Source organism: Helicoverpa zea, chromosome 31 (genome assembly GCF_022581195.2).
Source record: "Helicoverpa zea isolate HzStark_Cry1AcR chromosome 31, ilHelZeax1.1, whole genome shotgun sequence".
Lineage (NCBI taxonomy): Eukaryota > Metazoa > Arthropoda > Insecta > Lepidoptera > Noctuidae > Helicoverpa > Helicoverpa zea.
Genome location: NC_061482.1, coordinates 7108127 through 7126581, shown reverse-complemented (window position 1 = coordinate 7126581; position 18455 = coordinate 7108127). Strand labels below are relative to the sequence as shown.

General features: G+C 36.6%; 2 protein-coding genes across 2 annotated transcripts; both read left to right on the top strand.

The window, feature by feature from the left end:
- The first annotated feature begins 964 nt into the window (after positions 1–964).
- LOC124644949 (Y+L amino acid transporter 2) lies at positions 965–13461 on the top strand. The gene is made up of 10 exons (XM_047184644.1): positions 965–1342; positions 2155–2257; positions 3464–3579; positions 3988–4113; positions 4509–4608; positions 7234–7402; positions 7595–7795; positions 8049–8198; positions 8632–8803; positions 9125–13461. The coding sequence occupies exons 1-10, from the start codon at positions 1138–1140 to the stop codon at positions 9184–9186; spliced, it is 1404 nt and encodes a 467-aa protein (XP_047040600.1). The 5' UTR covers positions 965–1137; the 3' UTR covers positions 9187–13461.
- Positions 13462–13697: 236 nt separating this feature from the next.
- Positions 13698–17513, top strand: LOC124644950. The gene is made up of 10 exons (XM_047184645.1): positions 13698–14015; positions 14109–14301; positions 14739–14971; positions 15515–15641; positions 15720–15909; positions 16141–16270; positions 16360–16441; positions 16539–16666; positions 16756–16846; positions 17333–17513. The coding sequence occupies exons 1-10, from the start codon at positions 13974–13976 to the stop codon at positions 17413–17415; spliced, it is 1299 nt and encodes a 432-aa protein (XP_047040601.1). The 5' UTR covers positions 13698–13973; the 3' UTR covers positions 17416–17513.
- Positions 17514–18455: the final 942 nt, after the last annotated feature.

The following is an 18455-nucleotide window of genomic DNA, read 5'->3' as shown; positions in this document are numbered from 1 at the left end:
TGCTGTCAATGGAAACCATAGTGTTTTTTTTGTTTTTTTTTTATATTCACCCATCATCATCTTCCGAGCTTTTCCCAAACTATGTTGGGGTCGGCTTCTTTTTTAGCTTTTATATTCACCCATAGGGCAAATTTTAATATTTCCATGGGCTTAAATCTTTGTATTGTACCGCCTAGTTTTACGTAGGTTTTTTTAAGACAAACATATTATTATTGTATTGTAATTTTTCTAACGTTTTTATCCGTTTCTGTGACTACATTATGAATCATTTTGTCTGTAAATTATTTACGATTGCGATATGATTGTAGAGCAAACTACCGTATAGACCAAAATCACCAAAATAGCAGACCAATCGCAAACCAATCGAATGTCGTTGGAATGCGATTGATCTTATATGTATTACTAGCTTCTACCAGCGGTTTCACCCGCATCCCGTGGGAACCTCTCCACGAACCCGGATAAAAAGTAGCCTATAACCTTCTTCGATAAATGGGCTATCTAACACTGAAAGAATTTTTCAAATCGGACCAGTAGTTCCTGAGATTAGCGCGTTCAAACAAACAAACAAACTCTTCAGCTTTATAATATTAGTATAGATATAGTAGCAGAATGCCCGATATGGTTAAAACTGCTATTGCGATCATATTGCGATTCAATTTTTACATTATTAGAATCGGGCCCCTGGTACATAAAAAGCCTACGACGGAACACAATAGAATTTTAGTCAAAAAAGTCTGACACTCCCTCGCTTCGCCGCTACTAACCCACAGCGGGAGGGGTCATTTGATGATTTTTGGCATCGTTAAGAAAAAAAGGTTTCTTTCTGTTCGAAATACCTCACCTCTTTTTTACGATAAATAAACGATTTTTAGGTGTGGTGTCAAAACTACGGCAAAATAATTTTTGAGGGAAAAAAGTCCGTAGAAGGGGAATCTGAATTGCCGTGTGGGAAAATTAAATCGTTCTAGTGGAAACACTGCTCGCAACACACACATTGCAACACACTATTAAATGTGGAAATGTAAACGGCATCCGCATAGGTTAGTTAAGTCTAGGACTAGCTCAGAATTCAGCTTTCCTAAGAAGACTTTGTGAAGAGGAAATTTAATTTACAACCATCCGAATCAAATTAAAAAGATGAGTGGTGAAATAGTGAAAATGCGAAAGCAGCTTGGGCTGCTTGAAGGAGTAGCTATCATTTTAGGTATAATATTCGGTAGTGGTATTTTTATATCACCTAAAGAGGTTTTGGATAAAACTGGGTCAGTGTGGGGCGCACTGTCTGTATGGGCCGCTTGTGGAGGTCTCGCTACCCTAGGAGCCATGTCTTACGCCGAATTAGGTAAGTCAATTTTTGTAAATTCTTAGTCACAAAAAGCACGTATTACTTTGTATTAGATTAAATTAAATATTAAATTAAAGTATGTGAGTAGGTATGTTATATTGACTTCTTATAGTCATTACGGGTAGTCAGAAGCCAGTAAGTCTGACAACCAGTCTTGCCTGGACGGGAAGCTGACCCCAACATATCTGGGAAAAGGATATTCAGATGATGGCCTCCAGTCTAACTGGATGCATGTTTTTACATGACCAGGTTTTTACAAACAGCGAGTGCCTATCTGACCTGCTCAACCCGGGCAACCCCATATCCCTCGATAAGACATGTTCTCAGACTTACTGACAATATACAATGGCCAGAAATTAGCTGGTGCATGAATCTAATAACACATCTATGGGGTGAATTAAGACACAAATTTGTGCGAGACCAAAAACACTTTGCCAGCTGCAAAATGCAATCCAAGAAATGGAATGCCACTTTTGATAGTGACTTTCATCCAATCTATGAAAAACTGCATGGATGCAGCAATAAGAGCTCAGGGAGGGAATACAAGTTATTAAATAAACAATTTTAACTTTCTTTTCATTTACTTTTGTTTTATCAAATTCCTTCATACTCCATAGTGGTAAGAAATACTTGTTGAACATATCACCAAACCTAAGAAAATGTAATTTGAATTAAGAGCATTAGAAATAGGATTTAAAACGCTTGATATGTGCGCATAACTCCATGTCCTGTATAACTCTGTGTAACTCCATGCGATGGTATTTTTTTATTTTTGACTAGTTTTTGGAGGTAATGAATTTCTTACCCAGGTACAACGTTGGCACAAAGCGGAGGTGATTATCACTACATCAATGAAGCTTATGGACCTTTACCAGCGTTCCTCTACCTATGGGATGCCAATTTAGTTTTTGTGTAAGTACTCATAAGACAGAATCTTTATGTACATTAACTACATAGGTACTAAAATAATTAAATACTGTATTTTCATTAGTAGTTATTAAGTTCAAAGTTAACATTTTATCATACTGATTTTGGTACACATTATACATTATATCCAATCCTTTTGTGACTGAGAGGGTGGATGTTAAGTACTCTCACTTACATACTAGTGAATACAATTTTAATAAATCTTAAAGGAAATATGCCCTAAACACGAGAATATATCTATACTAATATTATAAAGAGGAAAACTTTGTTTATTTGTTTGGTTTTAATGGATAAACTCAAAAACTACTGGACCGATTTTAAATATTCTTTCACCATTAGAAAGCTATATTATCTGCAAGTAACATAGGCTATATTTTATCCCAGTGCGGGCAGTAGTTCCCACGGGACGCGGGTGAAACCGCGGGAAAACGGCTAGTAACACATAAATATGTTGGACACTATTTATATTATTCTTCCAGTTTGTTTTAGAATCTGAAATATTCTCAAAGATGAATGATGAAGAATGGAACCATCTTTTATTAGATACTCATAATATGATCTTCATCATCATCATGGCGATAGTAACCATTACCCTTATCATCTCTTTTACTGTCATTATCACCCCCACCAACATCATCGAAACCACATGACACGTCATGAAACAAACACTAAGTACAGCTTGGTAAGCTTGTTAAGAACACAGGTTTAGCACACAGACAATTTTTATTCTATACCAGCTTCCGCCCACGGCTTCGCCCGTGTGGTATGTTGATAAAATGTAGCCTATGGGTTAATCCAGGGTATCACCTATCTACATACCAAATTTCAAGCAAATTGGTCTAGCCATTTTTGCATGAAAGAATAACAAACATACATCCATACATTCTCACAAACTTTAACATTTCTTATATTAGTAGGATATTCAATGTACAAAAAGAACTTCTTATATGTATAGAGATAATGATCACAACATTGATCAATTATAATCCAGATATTTCTAGTAGTATGTCATGAAGTCAATTAATCAATTACAATGTATGATCAATATTGATTGATTTATTGAATCACAATGGACTTGCACTGTTATTGTTTTATGCTTTATCCATAACAGTGACCAAATATTAGCTGTGCATGGGAAATATTAAAGATATTAAACTTATTGTTATATTCAAATACAACTCTTTGTTCCAGACCAACTACAAACGCTATAATGTCACTGACATTTGCAAACAATATATTGGATCCAATTTTCCCTGACTGTCCTATTGATCCTATATGCAGGAAACTTATAGCAGCTGTTACAATATGTGAGTGTTTGTTTTATTTTTATTTATTATTAATTTTAAATAAAGAATAGCCAGGTTTAGTAAGTTGGTACTTGGTAACTATATATGTAACTAAAAAGTCATTATCATGAAGGACCCATGATGGCTGCTGAACTTAAAGGAGATAAATTAAACTATTTGTGGTTTATAGTAATACTTTTTTACTACTCGCCTTACCTATTATCATATCTGCAAAACACGACCGTAGTTCTAGTACGATGAAACAACACAAATACCCGTTAGCTTTCTCAGGATATCACCGTAGGTTATTTACCTATATTTTCAATGCCATACACCGGTTTGAATTTGCATAACATGATCCATAGGAAACGAAAGCGTCTAATCTCGCAGACTTGGAGAAAAAACTAATTGCTCTGTTTTTTTTTTTAGGTTTTCTTACATTCATAAATGCTTACGACGTCAAATTCACGACTCGCATACAAAATGTATTCATGTTCACGAAGATCACGGCGTTGGTCATCATTATTATGGGAGGCATCGTCTGGATGAGCAAAGGTATGGAAAATTTATTATCTTACGTCCTTCAGTGTAGTAGAAAGCGGATTGGTCAATGCTGGTCTGTTGCTGTTCTGCATCAGGACTTCAAACTTCCAAGATAAATTATAGTCTATATGTTGCCCAGACTTGATACCTATACAACAAAACATCCAAATACCTATGTTCAGTAGTTCAAAAGGAAAGCAAATTAATAATTATACAAGTTTTTCGTATTTACCTACATTATTTCAGTATAAGTAGGTTTTTAGTTCCTATATTGGCGATCGTAATCAGAGCCTTATCGGATTCAAAAGTAATGGTTAATAACTATTTCAATGCCTGCGGGGTAAAAGCTAGTAAGCATGACATAATCCAGTTTGAAGTACTAATAACGAATTTTATTTCCCTTAAAGGAGGTACGGAACATTTTGAGGATGGCTGGGGTGGCACAAAGTCATCGGTCAGCGATTGGTCGGTCGCATTCTACTCCGGTATTTTTTCCTACTCGGGCTGGTAAGTTACTTTCAGAGTAAATTTCAATAAGATTCTGTGAACGAAAAGTAAAGCATTTTTGTTTGCATCCATTACAAAAAGAAAGAAACCCTTTGCATTTAAGATCAGAACAATATCCATGTCTTGGTTTCGCATTACCCTAATCACCCCTACGCACTGGCATACTCAAAAAAATACATTATGATTTGGTTTCATGAAGATCTCAAACATTGACGATATCGTTTTTAATCCGAATTACCGTTTAGAATCTGTAATGATTTTGGAAAAGTTTCAATTTATTTAATAGAATTTTTGGGCGTACCTGTTTCTGAAAGAGCTCAGATGTAATGTTGATTACGCATTTTTTTTTATTTATACTGCGAATTACATACTTACGAAAAATAGCACAATTTATTAAACATCACACTTGCCTTATAAGTTGCTGTCAAAGTTACACATAAGGAAAACATAAATGTGCCTATTTACTTCGGAAAATACCGATGTGGTCTAGCTTAGTAGTTGTTTTGACCATTTAAATATTATGTACCTAGCATTAAATGTCCCATTCGTGGTTTGACTAAGAATGCTAAAAAGAATAAAAACAGGTATTACGGTTATTCATTTAGAGATAATTTTGTTTATAACTCACATTCTAAATAGGTCAGAAGAGTAGATAAAACGATTAAATTCTAAGAATAAATAGCATAGAACATTGGCCGCCGGAGTGTTCCAAAATCACAATTAAATACAGTTATAGTGGGTTGCCAAATTATTAGGGACAGTTACAAATACACGGTATTGGTAAAGTATTTGGTTTAAATTAATTATAAAAACACACTTTTTGACATAGTAAAAGCTTTAATATGATAACACAACTATTTAAGAATGATATAAAAAATATTTAAGAATAAAATAACAAAAATAAAAAAATATAAATAAATAAATGTACATGCAGAAAAAATAGTTAATATTTTGTGACGTTGCCTTTCGCCTCAATGACTGCTGCTATACGCCTGGGCATACTTTCTATGCAGTTTTTTGCACTTTGTTGTATTTTTGGGTTATGGTGCCACACATTAATAAGCTTTTCGATCAGTCTAACCTTGGTGGTTATGTTCTCCTTGGCTATTTCAGCCTTGGTGATCTCCCATAGATTTTCTATGGGGTTCATGTCAGGTGAATTTCCAGGCCAAGGCAGTACTGGGATGTTGTGGTCGGCCAGGAACTTGGTTATGCTCCTGGCTTTATGTCATGGTGCTGAATCGTGCATAAACATGAATTCTTCACCGTCTGGAAACCATTCTTCAAGTGTGGGCAACAGGCGAGTTTGTAAAACTTGCTTGTACTGGTCTTGTTTCATGGTTCCCTGGACGATGTAGAGGCGCCCAACCCCTTTGGCACTTATGACAGACCACACCATTACCTTAACTGGGTGTTTTACCCTCTCAACAATGCAGTCAGGGTGGTATTTTTCACCTGGGCGTCGTCGCACAAAGCTGCTCTTGTCGGCTAAAATCTCAAAGGATGACTCATCTGAGAAACACACCTGAAAAAAAAATTAAAGTTGTTTATATTTTTTATTTATGCGTTCTTAATTTAGTCGACTATAAATATGGACCCTATCTGACCTTACTCCAGTCCTCGATTGTCTTATGCCGGTGCTCACGACCCCAGGCTAGACGCTTCTTTTTCATGGCCTCTGTCAGCCTGGGTTTCTTAGCGGGACGATGTCCTGTCAGGCCTTCCTCTGCTAACCTACGCTGCACAGTTCTCTTGGATATCATTATTCCAGACTCTTGAACCATCTGGGTTAATAATCCAGCACTTTTTTTCCTGTTATCTAAACAGATATCGCGTATTTTCCGGTCAGTACGTGGAGTTGTGATGCGCTTTCGTCCGCAATGACCTTTTCTTTGAGGTGTTATTGGCTGATCCAGGTCCAAAGAAATTTTTATTTTGTTGACTGCTGACTTAGAAACACCAGCGATATCTGCTATCTGTCTTTGAGAGTGCTTGGTGTGTTGCAGAAGCGTTTTAATTTCGCTTTTCTTTTTGGAGTCAAATCACAACCTCTACCCATGCTGAAAGGCAAAAAAAAATATGAAAAAAATAAAAATATTGCAATATGTGCACGTAAAATAAAATTTCATGAATATTAAATAGTAATACTTACATTTAAAATAATTTTCAGGCACTAATACTGAAATATTTTTTGTCTAAAATTTTTAATTCGTCTTTCACTATCACACGTCTCCAGCAAACTGAAGCACTCACTTAATTTAAAAAAATTGTAGAAAATAATCCAACCATTGAAATCTCAAAAACCACTTATAATATAAAGAGTAAAGAACAGGCAAACATAAATAAAACATTTTTGTAACACCTACACCACTCAAAACTGCAGTCAAGTGCAGCCAAGTCCCTAATAATTTGGCAACCCACTGTACAACAAAGGCTCATTTTCACCGACAACATTAATTAACGTCCACTTTTCTTAATACAACTGTTTACTTTGATAACATAATTGAACATAAACATTCATACTAAGAAAACATATGTTTTAAGAAAGCTGACGTTTACTTAGTCATGCGAATTTGAGCCTTAATATCTTATTCTAAGGTACCTATATTTTTTTTTAATTCCTAGGAATTACTTGAACTTCATGACGGAGGAGCTAAAGGATCCATTCGTGAATCTCCCTCGCGCGATCTACGTATCGTTGCCGATGGTCACTGCCATATATCTGCTGGCGAACGTTTCGTACCTGGCCGTGCTGGGACCTGTAGGGGTACTGGCGACCGAAGCCATAGCTGTGGTAAGTAACACTGCATTGATTTCTTGTTTTCCTTCCCGTCTGTAACTTAAAGCAAGGCAATCACTAAACTCAGTGGGACCCATTAGCGCAAAAGCTTGAGGGATTGCGGGATCTCTCCATGATAAATGCCTGTTGGCCAGTAGTAAGTCATTTGTTTTTTATACCATGTTGATACCTGTTATTTTCATTAAGGACTTTGCTGTAAGCTGCCTGGGTTTCCTGAAATGGGCCATGCCTACCCTTGTCGCTATCGCCGTGTTGGGTGGTCTCACGGTGCACATTATGACGTCATCACGCATGTGCTTCGCCGGAGCCCGCAATGGACACATGCCCGAATTGTTGGCGCACATCAATGTCAAGTGTATGTCACCCCTGCCTTCGCTTGTATTCTTGGTAAGAAATCAACCTTGAATATAGAATTAAAGATGTATGCTATATCGTATATGACCTCAATTTAACCCGGTGTTTACATATTAAGTGTTTCCTTATTGAGACAATGTTTTAATTAAAAGGTTAATTCGGGGTAAATGGTATTTCAGCAATTATTAACTCAACGTCTTTGTTAATTAAGATATAATGTCCTGAATAGTTTCACGTGATGGGCATTTAAACCACAGATTCTAAAATACAAGTATGTAATTATTAGATGCTGATATCAATAATAATGCTGATCCCGGATAACCTGACGACGCTGATCACATACTGCACGGTCGTGGAGTCCTTCTTCACTACTCTTAGTTGCAGCGCCGTGCTCTGGCTCCGGTACAAGAGACCTGACTTGCCCAGGCCTATTAAGGTAATGGAATTCTAGTATTCAGAGTTTTTTTTTCAAAATCCCCTGGCGGCCAATCTTAACTATGATTTTAAACCTATTACTCTCTCTACTTTCTTTATATTTATATTTTGGTCTCCCATCCAATTTTCCTTAAATATGTGTATGTAGTGCTTATGCCTATTTAATCATTATTGGCACGCCTACTACCCGTAATCTATCTCTTCACAAATCGACTCCATCCAAAGGTTGTCTGTGAGAGATTGCTTTTGAGCGATAAGACCGCCTATTGTACTAACACATATTTGTTTTTAATGTCCTCGTCCATATTTGGTGTACAATAAAGAATATTCTATCTATCTATCTAACCAGCCTTTATCTGACAAATAGCATTATCTGTCAAATAACTAACAGTAACGAGTTAAACCGGGCATAAAACTTTGAAGTAATATTTCAGGTGCAACTTTGGATGCCGATAGTATTTGTAAGCATCAGCGCAGTGCTGTTAGTGGTCCCGGTGGTGAGTGAGCCGGTGGCCGTCATTGCTGGCGCTCTCATGACGCTGGCCGGGGTACCAGTCTACTTCGGCCTCGTTAGATCCAAGCCACAATGTATTGCCACTGCTTCAAGTAAGTCACAGTATATGTAGATTACAATAATAATATTATCTACACTTTAAAAAATCTGATTCATTTTCATTATGGATAGTAGATTTTCAAAATTAATTTTAGATCATTTACATTTTTGGAATTTGTCGTATTTTTATAAAATTTTAATTCAGTGCGTATAAAGTTATAAGTAGTCCTCAAAAGGCCTGTTTTGCCAGATAATTTTCAGCTCCAAATATTTTTACTCCAATAACCTTTTAACTGTCATATGCATTTTTATTTGAAGGTGGTGCAACTAATTGGAGTCTTTCTACTACTAAACCAAAGATTTTTTTATTCTAGCAACATTCACGCACTGCTGTCAAAAACTGTTCCTGTCTGCAGTTGAAGAAAAAGAAGATTAAAATGAAAAAGAATACTCAAGTATGTCTACTTTTTGTTCTCGAATATGTAAGATTTAGATACATACGTAGTATATACCTATTATAGTATTGCTATCATAATTACGAGTTACTTTTGAGTAACGGCCATTTAGTAGAAGGTTTTGTGAATATGTTATGCGGCCTGTCTGTATATTATTAACTTATAAAGCACACTATTCTGGTGTCATAGTTATAGGCATGTCAATAGGATAAAAACAGAGTCTCATATTTTAGGCTAATCTAAAAGACAGCCCAGTCACTTCTATATTAGTCATGCCCATTTTAATGTTGAAATATTTTAAATATAAACTCTTTTGCAAAAAAAGCGGCCGATCTGAATCTTGGTTTTAATGACTGGAATATGTTACTAGCAAGAAAATTATTAGCTCAGCATCCGTAACAACGTATTCTAAATTCGATTTTTTGAGAAACGAGTGTATATTGCCTTGTCGAATAAAAAAGTACTTTAGTATTAATAGTCTTTAAGCGTATTTATAGTCCATTTATTCGCCGGTTGTGTCAAAAAAATCTTTACCTACTTTTCAATAGTGGGAAATATTTGTTTTTTTTTTCCAATACAAGTAGCCATTTTTATTTTAAAAGTTTTGATAAGAATGGAACACTCTAAAAATAGTGATTTCTGATATTTTTTTATCAGAAATTAACTGCCATTGTCAATAAATTATTAATGTAGATACTAAAAATACAAATAGAATTGTGTAAACGTTGAAGACTCTTAACATGTACAGTTCTCTAGTATTAACCTATTTATAGCATTTTTCAATAATTCGGTTTATTATTATCGAGTGATCCGTTTTATGATATAGAGGCTTTCACGGAAGGGAATGCACTTACGTATGTATAAACTAATGCAAGAATATGATTGACCAATATGTAATACTGTCATTTCATATTTAAGGAAGATTTATCTCCTCTCTGCTAATATACATATACCTACTTAAGGTCCCGTAGTAGAGACACCGCTAAGACGACATCTCCCCACGAATCTCTGTCAAGAGTTCCCCGCAACTCCGCATTGGCCACCTCCTTGGCCTGGATTATGACCAAATGGAGGGCGGTCTTCGCAGCTCTGTATCCCTCATATAGCTCTGCTTCCTTGGCCTACGCAACCGGAGTGCCGATGCGAAGCCTGCGGTGTCTGGTGTATAGGTGTCTAGCAGCGATGCACGCCTCTCGAAGAGAGTCTATCTCGCTGGTCCACCAGTACACCTGGCGTGGACACGATGGTTTTTTAGTCAGTAAAAGTCTGACACTCTTACCGCTGCTTACCCACAGCGGGATCATTTAATGATTGTGATGATGAAGGTTTGATTTTTGCCATCGCTTAAAAAAAAGATACCGTAGTAGTACGTAACAAGTAGGCTACATTATGTAAAAAAATATATAATTGATGTTCGTACATCTCCCTAAATTTCTAAGAGTCCATCGCCCTTAGTTACTCCTAAAACCGAAATGTAGACATAACTAATAGTAATAATTATGAATGGTACTATATAGACTTTAATAAAATAATAATTACTGTCAGACTACATAAATGGTTCCGTAAGTTAATTTCAATTGCTGTAATAATTTCTAATAGATGTTAGTGCATAACGTGTTGCGGATTTTTAGCGCACCTACGATTGTGAATCTTCTAAGACTGAAGCAAGTTATTTGTACATTTTAGCGATAGAACGCGACATAATGTAGAAAATATGCTCGTCTAAGCTGAAATGGCGCGCTCCACTACCGCATTTTTAGTGCGTGCACCGTAAATAAATGCGATAGTGCCATTGTAATATATATCTCGATATTATTATAAACACAGTAAAAAGCTGCTATGTAAACGCGCTTAAAGACGGAAAATTAAACATGCGGAGTATTAGATGCACTCAGATGAGTGTAAAAGTTACCGGCAAACTATATAATTCGGTAGATAATGTAAGAAATACTGTTTATTTTATGCTTTGTCTAGGTATTCTATACAAGACTAAATACGCAGCCGATTAAGTACATTTGTAAAAGACGAGAGGTAAGGACGGAGAGGACTCATTTATATCTTGTCTAACCTGAAGTAATACTTAATTATTAATAGATTGCCGGTAACATAAGTATACAAATTCAAAGATTTTAAACATATTTTTCCCAAAGATATTTGAGTGAATATTTTCTTAATTAAGATGTTCCTTTGTTTTTTATATTTTACTAGCTTTTGCCCGCGACTTCGTTCGCGTGGAATAGTGGCATCCGGCAGATTTTTGGTTTGAACAATAGATGGCGCTATATGTCCGGAATAAATGGTATTTTTTTTTTTAATAAAAACTATCCTATGTCGTTCTCCTGGCTCTAAACTACCTCCCTGCCAATTTTCAGCTAAATCGGTTCAGCCGCTCTTGAGTTATAAGTGGTGTAACTAACACGACTTTCTTTTATATATATATAGATAGATGTTTGCGCTTTTTATATTCAATTCGGATTGGCTATTAATCGGACTGATGCTTTCATGTACTATTAAAATTGTGCCTTAATTTATACCATTGGCTTGCTGCGAGCTTAGGTTTCTTAATTTTAATATTCTCGGTCAAAATCGATATCGGATTCGTTATAATTAATAAGCTCTCTTTGTATGATATAATTATTGTATCTCAATTCAGCTAAATGTGATGTAGTACCAAATGAAGTATTTTATTATTAATATTCTAAGAATCAAAATATAAAAATTTGGAGCTTATATTGGTACTTATATTTGTAAAAAAATGTGCGAGATCTTTTATCGTGTACATATTTATATTGTGTAATATTTATCTGTGAAATTTAACTTTTGTGGATGAAAACTCTTTACTATTTCTAACAACTTTAATTGATTGCTAAAGAAAATTGTTATTAAAGAACAATACTCACGTACACTTAGGATATCGTACAACGTTTTCGTACGTTGTAAACTTGTTGTATTCATGTCAATAAATATTTCGTGGTAATAGTCAAGCTTTATCTAATGAACTAGCGTCACGCCATGTTGGCAACCCTAAAATAGTGATGGGTCATGAAAAAATATTTTTTGGCGTCTAAGTGGTTTGTGCAATCACAGAAGAACAAGTTACACACTGTTCTCTGTTTGGTCTTTATTTTTACGGATTACTTAAACCGAGTTTGTTTGTTATGTATGATACATTGAGTTCCTAATGTGTCATCATGGCGTGAAGCTATCATATTCAACCAGACGCTGGTCAATTATATAATCGGTGTGGTCGACTTTTGAAACCTGGCTTATACCTATTAATATGTATATTTTATAACGTATTTTATACCCTGCACTGAATGCAGGTTACATGCGCTATTTGGTAGTTTTAAGTATTAAACATCTGGAATATGTTCAGGCAATAATATGATAATGTTGCCATGCGGCATAATTTTTTAGAGTAGTGCCCCATAAGATATTCGTACTTTCAAACTATCGGTGCGGCGGTGGTCACGGACTGCACACCAGCCGTCACAACCAATCCCCTTCCTTTCTAATTCCTTCGTACAAGTGAACATCCTTTTACTATGAAAATGGCGAATCACCAGTGTGCCTGATACGAAGTCAGTAGTGTACATTATATACCCCATCAGCTGGCGTGGGGGTTAAACATCGCATTTTAATTGTCGTCGATGTTTGTCACAATATTTGCTTGAATTTTTAATAGTATTTAACTGAGTGGTAATAGTGTAGTTGTTTTATTTATCCGAGTGAAATACCAAACGGAACTTAGTAGATATGTAGATTAGAAATATTGACTGATTATGGAATACTTACATGGACATGAGGTGAATTTTGTACATACAGACATAAAATAGTAAGCCTGTGTTTCTATTTATTATTTATAGAAGTAGATACATCTTTATTGTATAAATTATAATATTTCAACATATTATGTATTCTGGTTCGGCCCAAGAATCGTTCCCATATGGACGATGCATATATTTAAGCGTGTTTCCTAAGGTATTTCATGAAATATCCAGTGTTTAATATAATTACGTTTACGATAGTATGAAGTATGGTCTTTTACGAACCATATTTCCGTTTCAACCTACTTAATATTATGTATGTACCTACTTATTTGTTTGTTTGCTCTTGAATTAGTTGATTAAATACTCGTATTGAATCTCGATCTGTAAAACATCTGTCCAGTGTTATGTTCTTGTATAGTGGTGCCAAAAATAACTTTTTTGATTTTTTGCTTTTTTAAATGTTTTAATAAAAATTGTTTTGATATAGTTCGTAGTTTTATTTCAATTCTACAATATCTGTAGTAATTTTCATAGTAGTCCTGTAAAATTAGCAGAAGCTTAAACAAAATCTCTTAATGAAAGATACTCGTAACAAGCTGGAAAGTACACACCTTCGTATAAAATTACTCCTGAGAAAAATCCTGTAAAGAATATTTTTTTCTACAAATCATGCATTAAACTTTACCATTTCCGTCTACTACCTTAAGCAAGCCATCCAAGGTTGCCTAGAAGCTAAATTAAAAGGACATAAGATAGTTTTTGTCACCATCCGGCTACGGGAAACAGACGTATCGGGATGCGGGTGAAACCGCGCGCGGAAGCTAGTATAGATATAGGTATACATAGATTTTAACTACTGAAACGTACCTACGTATCTGAATATTTTTTCAGTTATTAATCCTAACAAGCACGGTCTAACTGCCAATTAATTTAAGGAGGTAATAAAGCCTACCCACATTGCAGCCAGTGCAGTGCCGGTGCTCGGGCGCTCGACCAACATGGGGCCGGTTATTTGGCTCGTTACATTTACTATTATCCAGGTAAGACGTATTAAGTGTGAATAAGGTACAGCCACAAAACGATTTTAGGTGACTTAACCTGTATACTAATTTCCTGAGAGTTTTTTTGTTAAGGGTGTCTCGGCGCGATCGCGTCGTAGTGGCCGCTTCAACAATGGGTCGGCGCACGAGTTCACTACCCCCGCAAATGAGATTGGGCCGATGTTGCCCGACGAAGGCTTCCAAACAACAACTGTGATATCCGGTCTAATGCCGGACTCTTTCGGGGAAATGTTCAATTTTCTCGACGGAGACAGCTTCGGCATAGGTACTTATGTATTTTTAGCAATTTGAAAACATCGTTTTCTAAAAATATGTTTGTATCCCACCAAAAATATTCACGTAAAAAATACAAGTCTATGCAATCTTTCCATCTTAAAAGTATTGAGTCCTCATTGAAGTCAAGTTCTGTTCAACTTGTGTAACTTTGGTCGATTGTAACTCACTGATTATTAAATCAAATATCGTGTAACTAATTACTTTTGAGAATGAGCTAATTTTAATGCTAGCTCTTGGTCCCCTTTTTGAGCCTTTAGCTTTATTCGCATCAATTATATAGGGGGTGAAATAGCGGAGAACCGCGAATCGCTTCAAGAAAAATATAGCATGGCCCTGCCCGTTTTGTTCAAGAGTTGGCTGGGGCGCGGCCGTGGCCCCAGATTTGATGCAGAATTCTAATGCTAAAGCTCCAATCGTAATATGTAGGTCCCATGCATGAGTTCGTTTATGGCTGGCAAGCAATTGTAAACACAATGAGTATGAAGAACAACGTGGAGGTGCGCAAACGAGCTGGTTTACAACGTTTCGCATTGGCTGGTATCAACGGCATCACGCTGGTCTCCCACATTGGGGTTACGGAGATCATGATCAACGGGACGAGATCGTATTGCTTTGGTGGTGTATCGAGGCCGCCTGGTAGACGCAGTGTTATTTGCAAGGTACGAAGGCTTAGGGCCACTTAAAATCTTTTTTTACTTAACGCTACAGAAAAACTTCGCTTTGTGATTTTTCTTGTCTGTAATAATATAGTAAAGAGCAAACATTTATTGTTTGTTTGTATGTGTACCCTAGCTAGAGGCTCCGAAACAACTGAATCGATTTGAAAAAAATCTTTCCCTGTTGGAAAACTACATTATCCACTAGTAACATGGCTATGTCAACCGGGCACGGGCGGCAGAAACCGCGAGAAAACAGCCGGTATGGTCCAATATGGCAAGTTTCACCATTAGTAATAAACTGTGTGGCCAAAATAGAACGCATTCACCTTTTGTAGCCTCGTAGTTGCTCGAGCGTAACGGACCTCTTAAAACGATGATGAATCATTATTTACCTGGTTGCTAGTACCTAATTACAAAGCCTGCACCGGTAGATTTTATAGTTTTAGTCTAACAATATACCATGACTTCAGTTATCATGAATTTGATATATAGTGGGTGCTAAGTTTAGGATCACTGTGTTTTATGCTTTTGTGACATTTTCAGGGAGCCATGTACCAAGAAGGGCGCTTCACATGTAAAGTGCCCTACTTGCGATATCCTTCGATATTCGGATACAGATATTGTATCGATAAATATGCCGCTGTCAATTCCGTCGATGGAACATATAAAAGTAGGTTCAAATATGCGTACCTTAAGAATTCGTTTACAAAACTAAATAAAAAATATTAAAATATGATCTTCCGTTTAGAAACCTATTGCGCGAAAGGAGAATCTCTTCCTAAGTTCCATTACGATTACATTTGTGAGAGGCGAGACATCAAAATTAAGCAAATAAACCTCACTGATCCCAACGAAAGATTCAACATACGAAACCCTGTTGTACGAAGAGCGGAATATTACAGAGCTCCTTATGACATTCTGAAAGCTTGCCCAGATTGGTAAGTGGCACTAGTACGGAGTAAAACGATTTGCACAGCTTCTTCTGGGTACTTTTTTGCACCTACCTAGCCTTCCAATTTTTAAAGAGTTGTAACCTGTGTAATTTCTCAACAGGCGACACTTTTTTTCTTGAACCCTGGCTTTCTTGTTTGATGTAGCGCATTATAAAAAGCATAAACGCACTTTATATACCTAAGCGTGAAATACCTAATTATATATTTTAATTGTAGGTATGGATGCAATCTTCAAATTTCCCAAGATAGATTACATCAAGAGCTTCCAACAGCTTTCATGGCTGCCAATGAGAGTGCCTACGTTGGCCACGGGGGCAAATATTGGCTTGCCCTTTATTATACACAGGTATTATCATATTACCTACATACAGCTTGTAATGTTGTTCTACGTAATTTATACTAATCTGGACTTACTGATATACCTATTGATTATAGCTTTCCACATATGCCATTTACTTCCAAGCTCATGGAGAGTACCCGTGGCAGTCTAACCGACCTATCATGTCGATGGATAAGGGTAAGTAAACTAGACCAAAATATCTATGTAAAGTAAATAACCGACTTTTTTAATAATAGAGGTACATTTTATTTAACTGTGTCTTTTTATTATTCAGGTGGAATTTGGGAACAACTGCTCAAAGCAAACATCGGTCCGGACATGAATCTTCACTATAATCTTAATGGCATTTACAATAGATTCCCTGGCTCTGTATTCCCTGACATTATGAGAAACGATGGTCAGGTATGACATATTTGAGCGTGAAATAATAAGTATTTCTTCATTATTCGTACGGTTCCTAAGTATACAATATTCAATTTTATGTCCATTAGGTTCAGCCAGCCAACTTCAGGTCAGAATCCAGAGAGGGTGCCCAAGAGGACATCCTTATTGGCAACGCTCACTTGTCAGCTGAAGGGGCAGGTAAGCATGCAACCAATTTACGCTACAAAAAATTAATCCGCCCGATATCCTTTTATTTTACCAATATACTTTTATCCTTTAACCTACATATTACTTGGTACCCAACACGCCTTAGGTCTCTGGTCCCACTGCTTGGTCCCCGAATGGGGGAGCATAACTGAGAAGAGTTTTGCTATAGACAAATGGTGTAAGCAGCCATCTGTTTGTGTGGAAGAGATAGTGAGTGATAGGCACGATGATAGATGTTGGTGATGCGAATGCGTTAAATATACATACCAAAAAGAGACTTCAGGTACTATAGGTTGAACAGACGCCTGACAGTTATCGGCCACAAAAAATGGAAGGGATGAAGGCAAATTGTATTTCCCGTCATGTCTGTTTGAAGAATTGTCATAAGTACCTACTTGATCTCGTTTGATGACGATCCGGAGGGACAGCTGTCCTGGCTGCAACTAACTCTACACATATTACGTTTTTCTTGCACAGGTGGCGATCCAAATATCGGTACATATAAATTAATCCGTGACTCGCAAGTTCAACCAACGTTTGATCATGGAAAGAATATTTGATGTTTGCATCGTTGTGGGGGCCATTACCAACGTGTACGTCGAAAAAGCATCGTGCAGTTTACTTAAGAAATAAAATAGTATTATCAACAGTACGAAAAGCTTTTATTTTTTTTAAACAAACCTACCCATGAAGGGCTTTTTATTAGTATTCCAGGATATCTACAAAGGAAAGGAGGATATCTTCTAAGATAACTAAGCCGTCCGTCTGTCTGACATTCAACACCCTGTAATTTTTTGCCTGCCTGTAGACCATCCATGGACCATCCACAGAAGGATCGAGGGATTCAAACGCCATTTTTTTTTATCGTTTGAACACTGACTGAAAAACAAAGAATGCGGAGCTAAAATGAATAAGAAGGATCCGCGAGGCTTCTTTTGTAATTCTGCTGATTCAAAGAGTACTTAAGTATGTACACATAGCTAACATAGAAAACAAAAGTAGGAATATGCATGAAATGAACAAGTGGACCTATTTGACATGTGAACGTTCATGTCACGGGTGGAGTCCTTTTTTATTGTACCTAACCAGTAGTCTGACTACCTATCAAAACTCCTCAATACAGGTAGGAACCTACTAGAGCCGAACGTGTGTGAAAAGGTGTCCCGACATTATTTGGCCTTTGGATTTTTCAGTGTCAAGTCTAAAATCAATGACGATGGTGTAAAGATCTTATCTAGGCTAACATACAACACCAAACACGAGGTAGCAGCTACGAACTGCTGAGCAGTTCCCTAAGAATTACTTTGCCTTCATTAGCAAGTCCGAAATGGCAATTATAACCCATACCTGCCGGTGTAAAGTTCTCGTCAATACGTATCAAATAAGCCCAAACATGAGGTAGGAGGTTGCCACACATAGCTTAGGAGTTCCCTCGATTCCCTTTCGTCTCCATCATCAAGTCAGTAGCAAAACTTCATTGGATTTGAAGTGTGCTCTGTTCCTTCCAGTAACGAACCAATTTCAGCGCCATCTAGGCATCAGCTAGCAAAAGAATGAAAAGAAAATCCCTCATTAAAATATTGGCTGTAACCATTGGCTG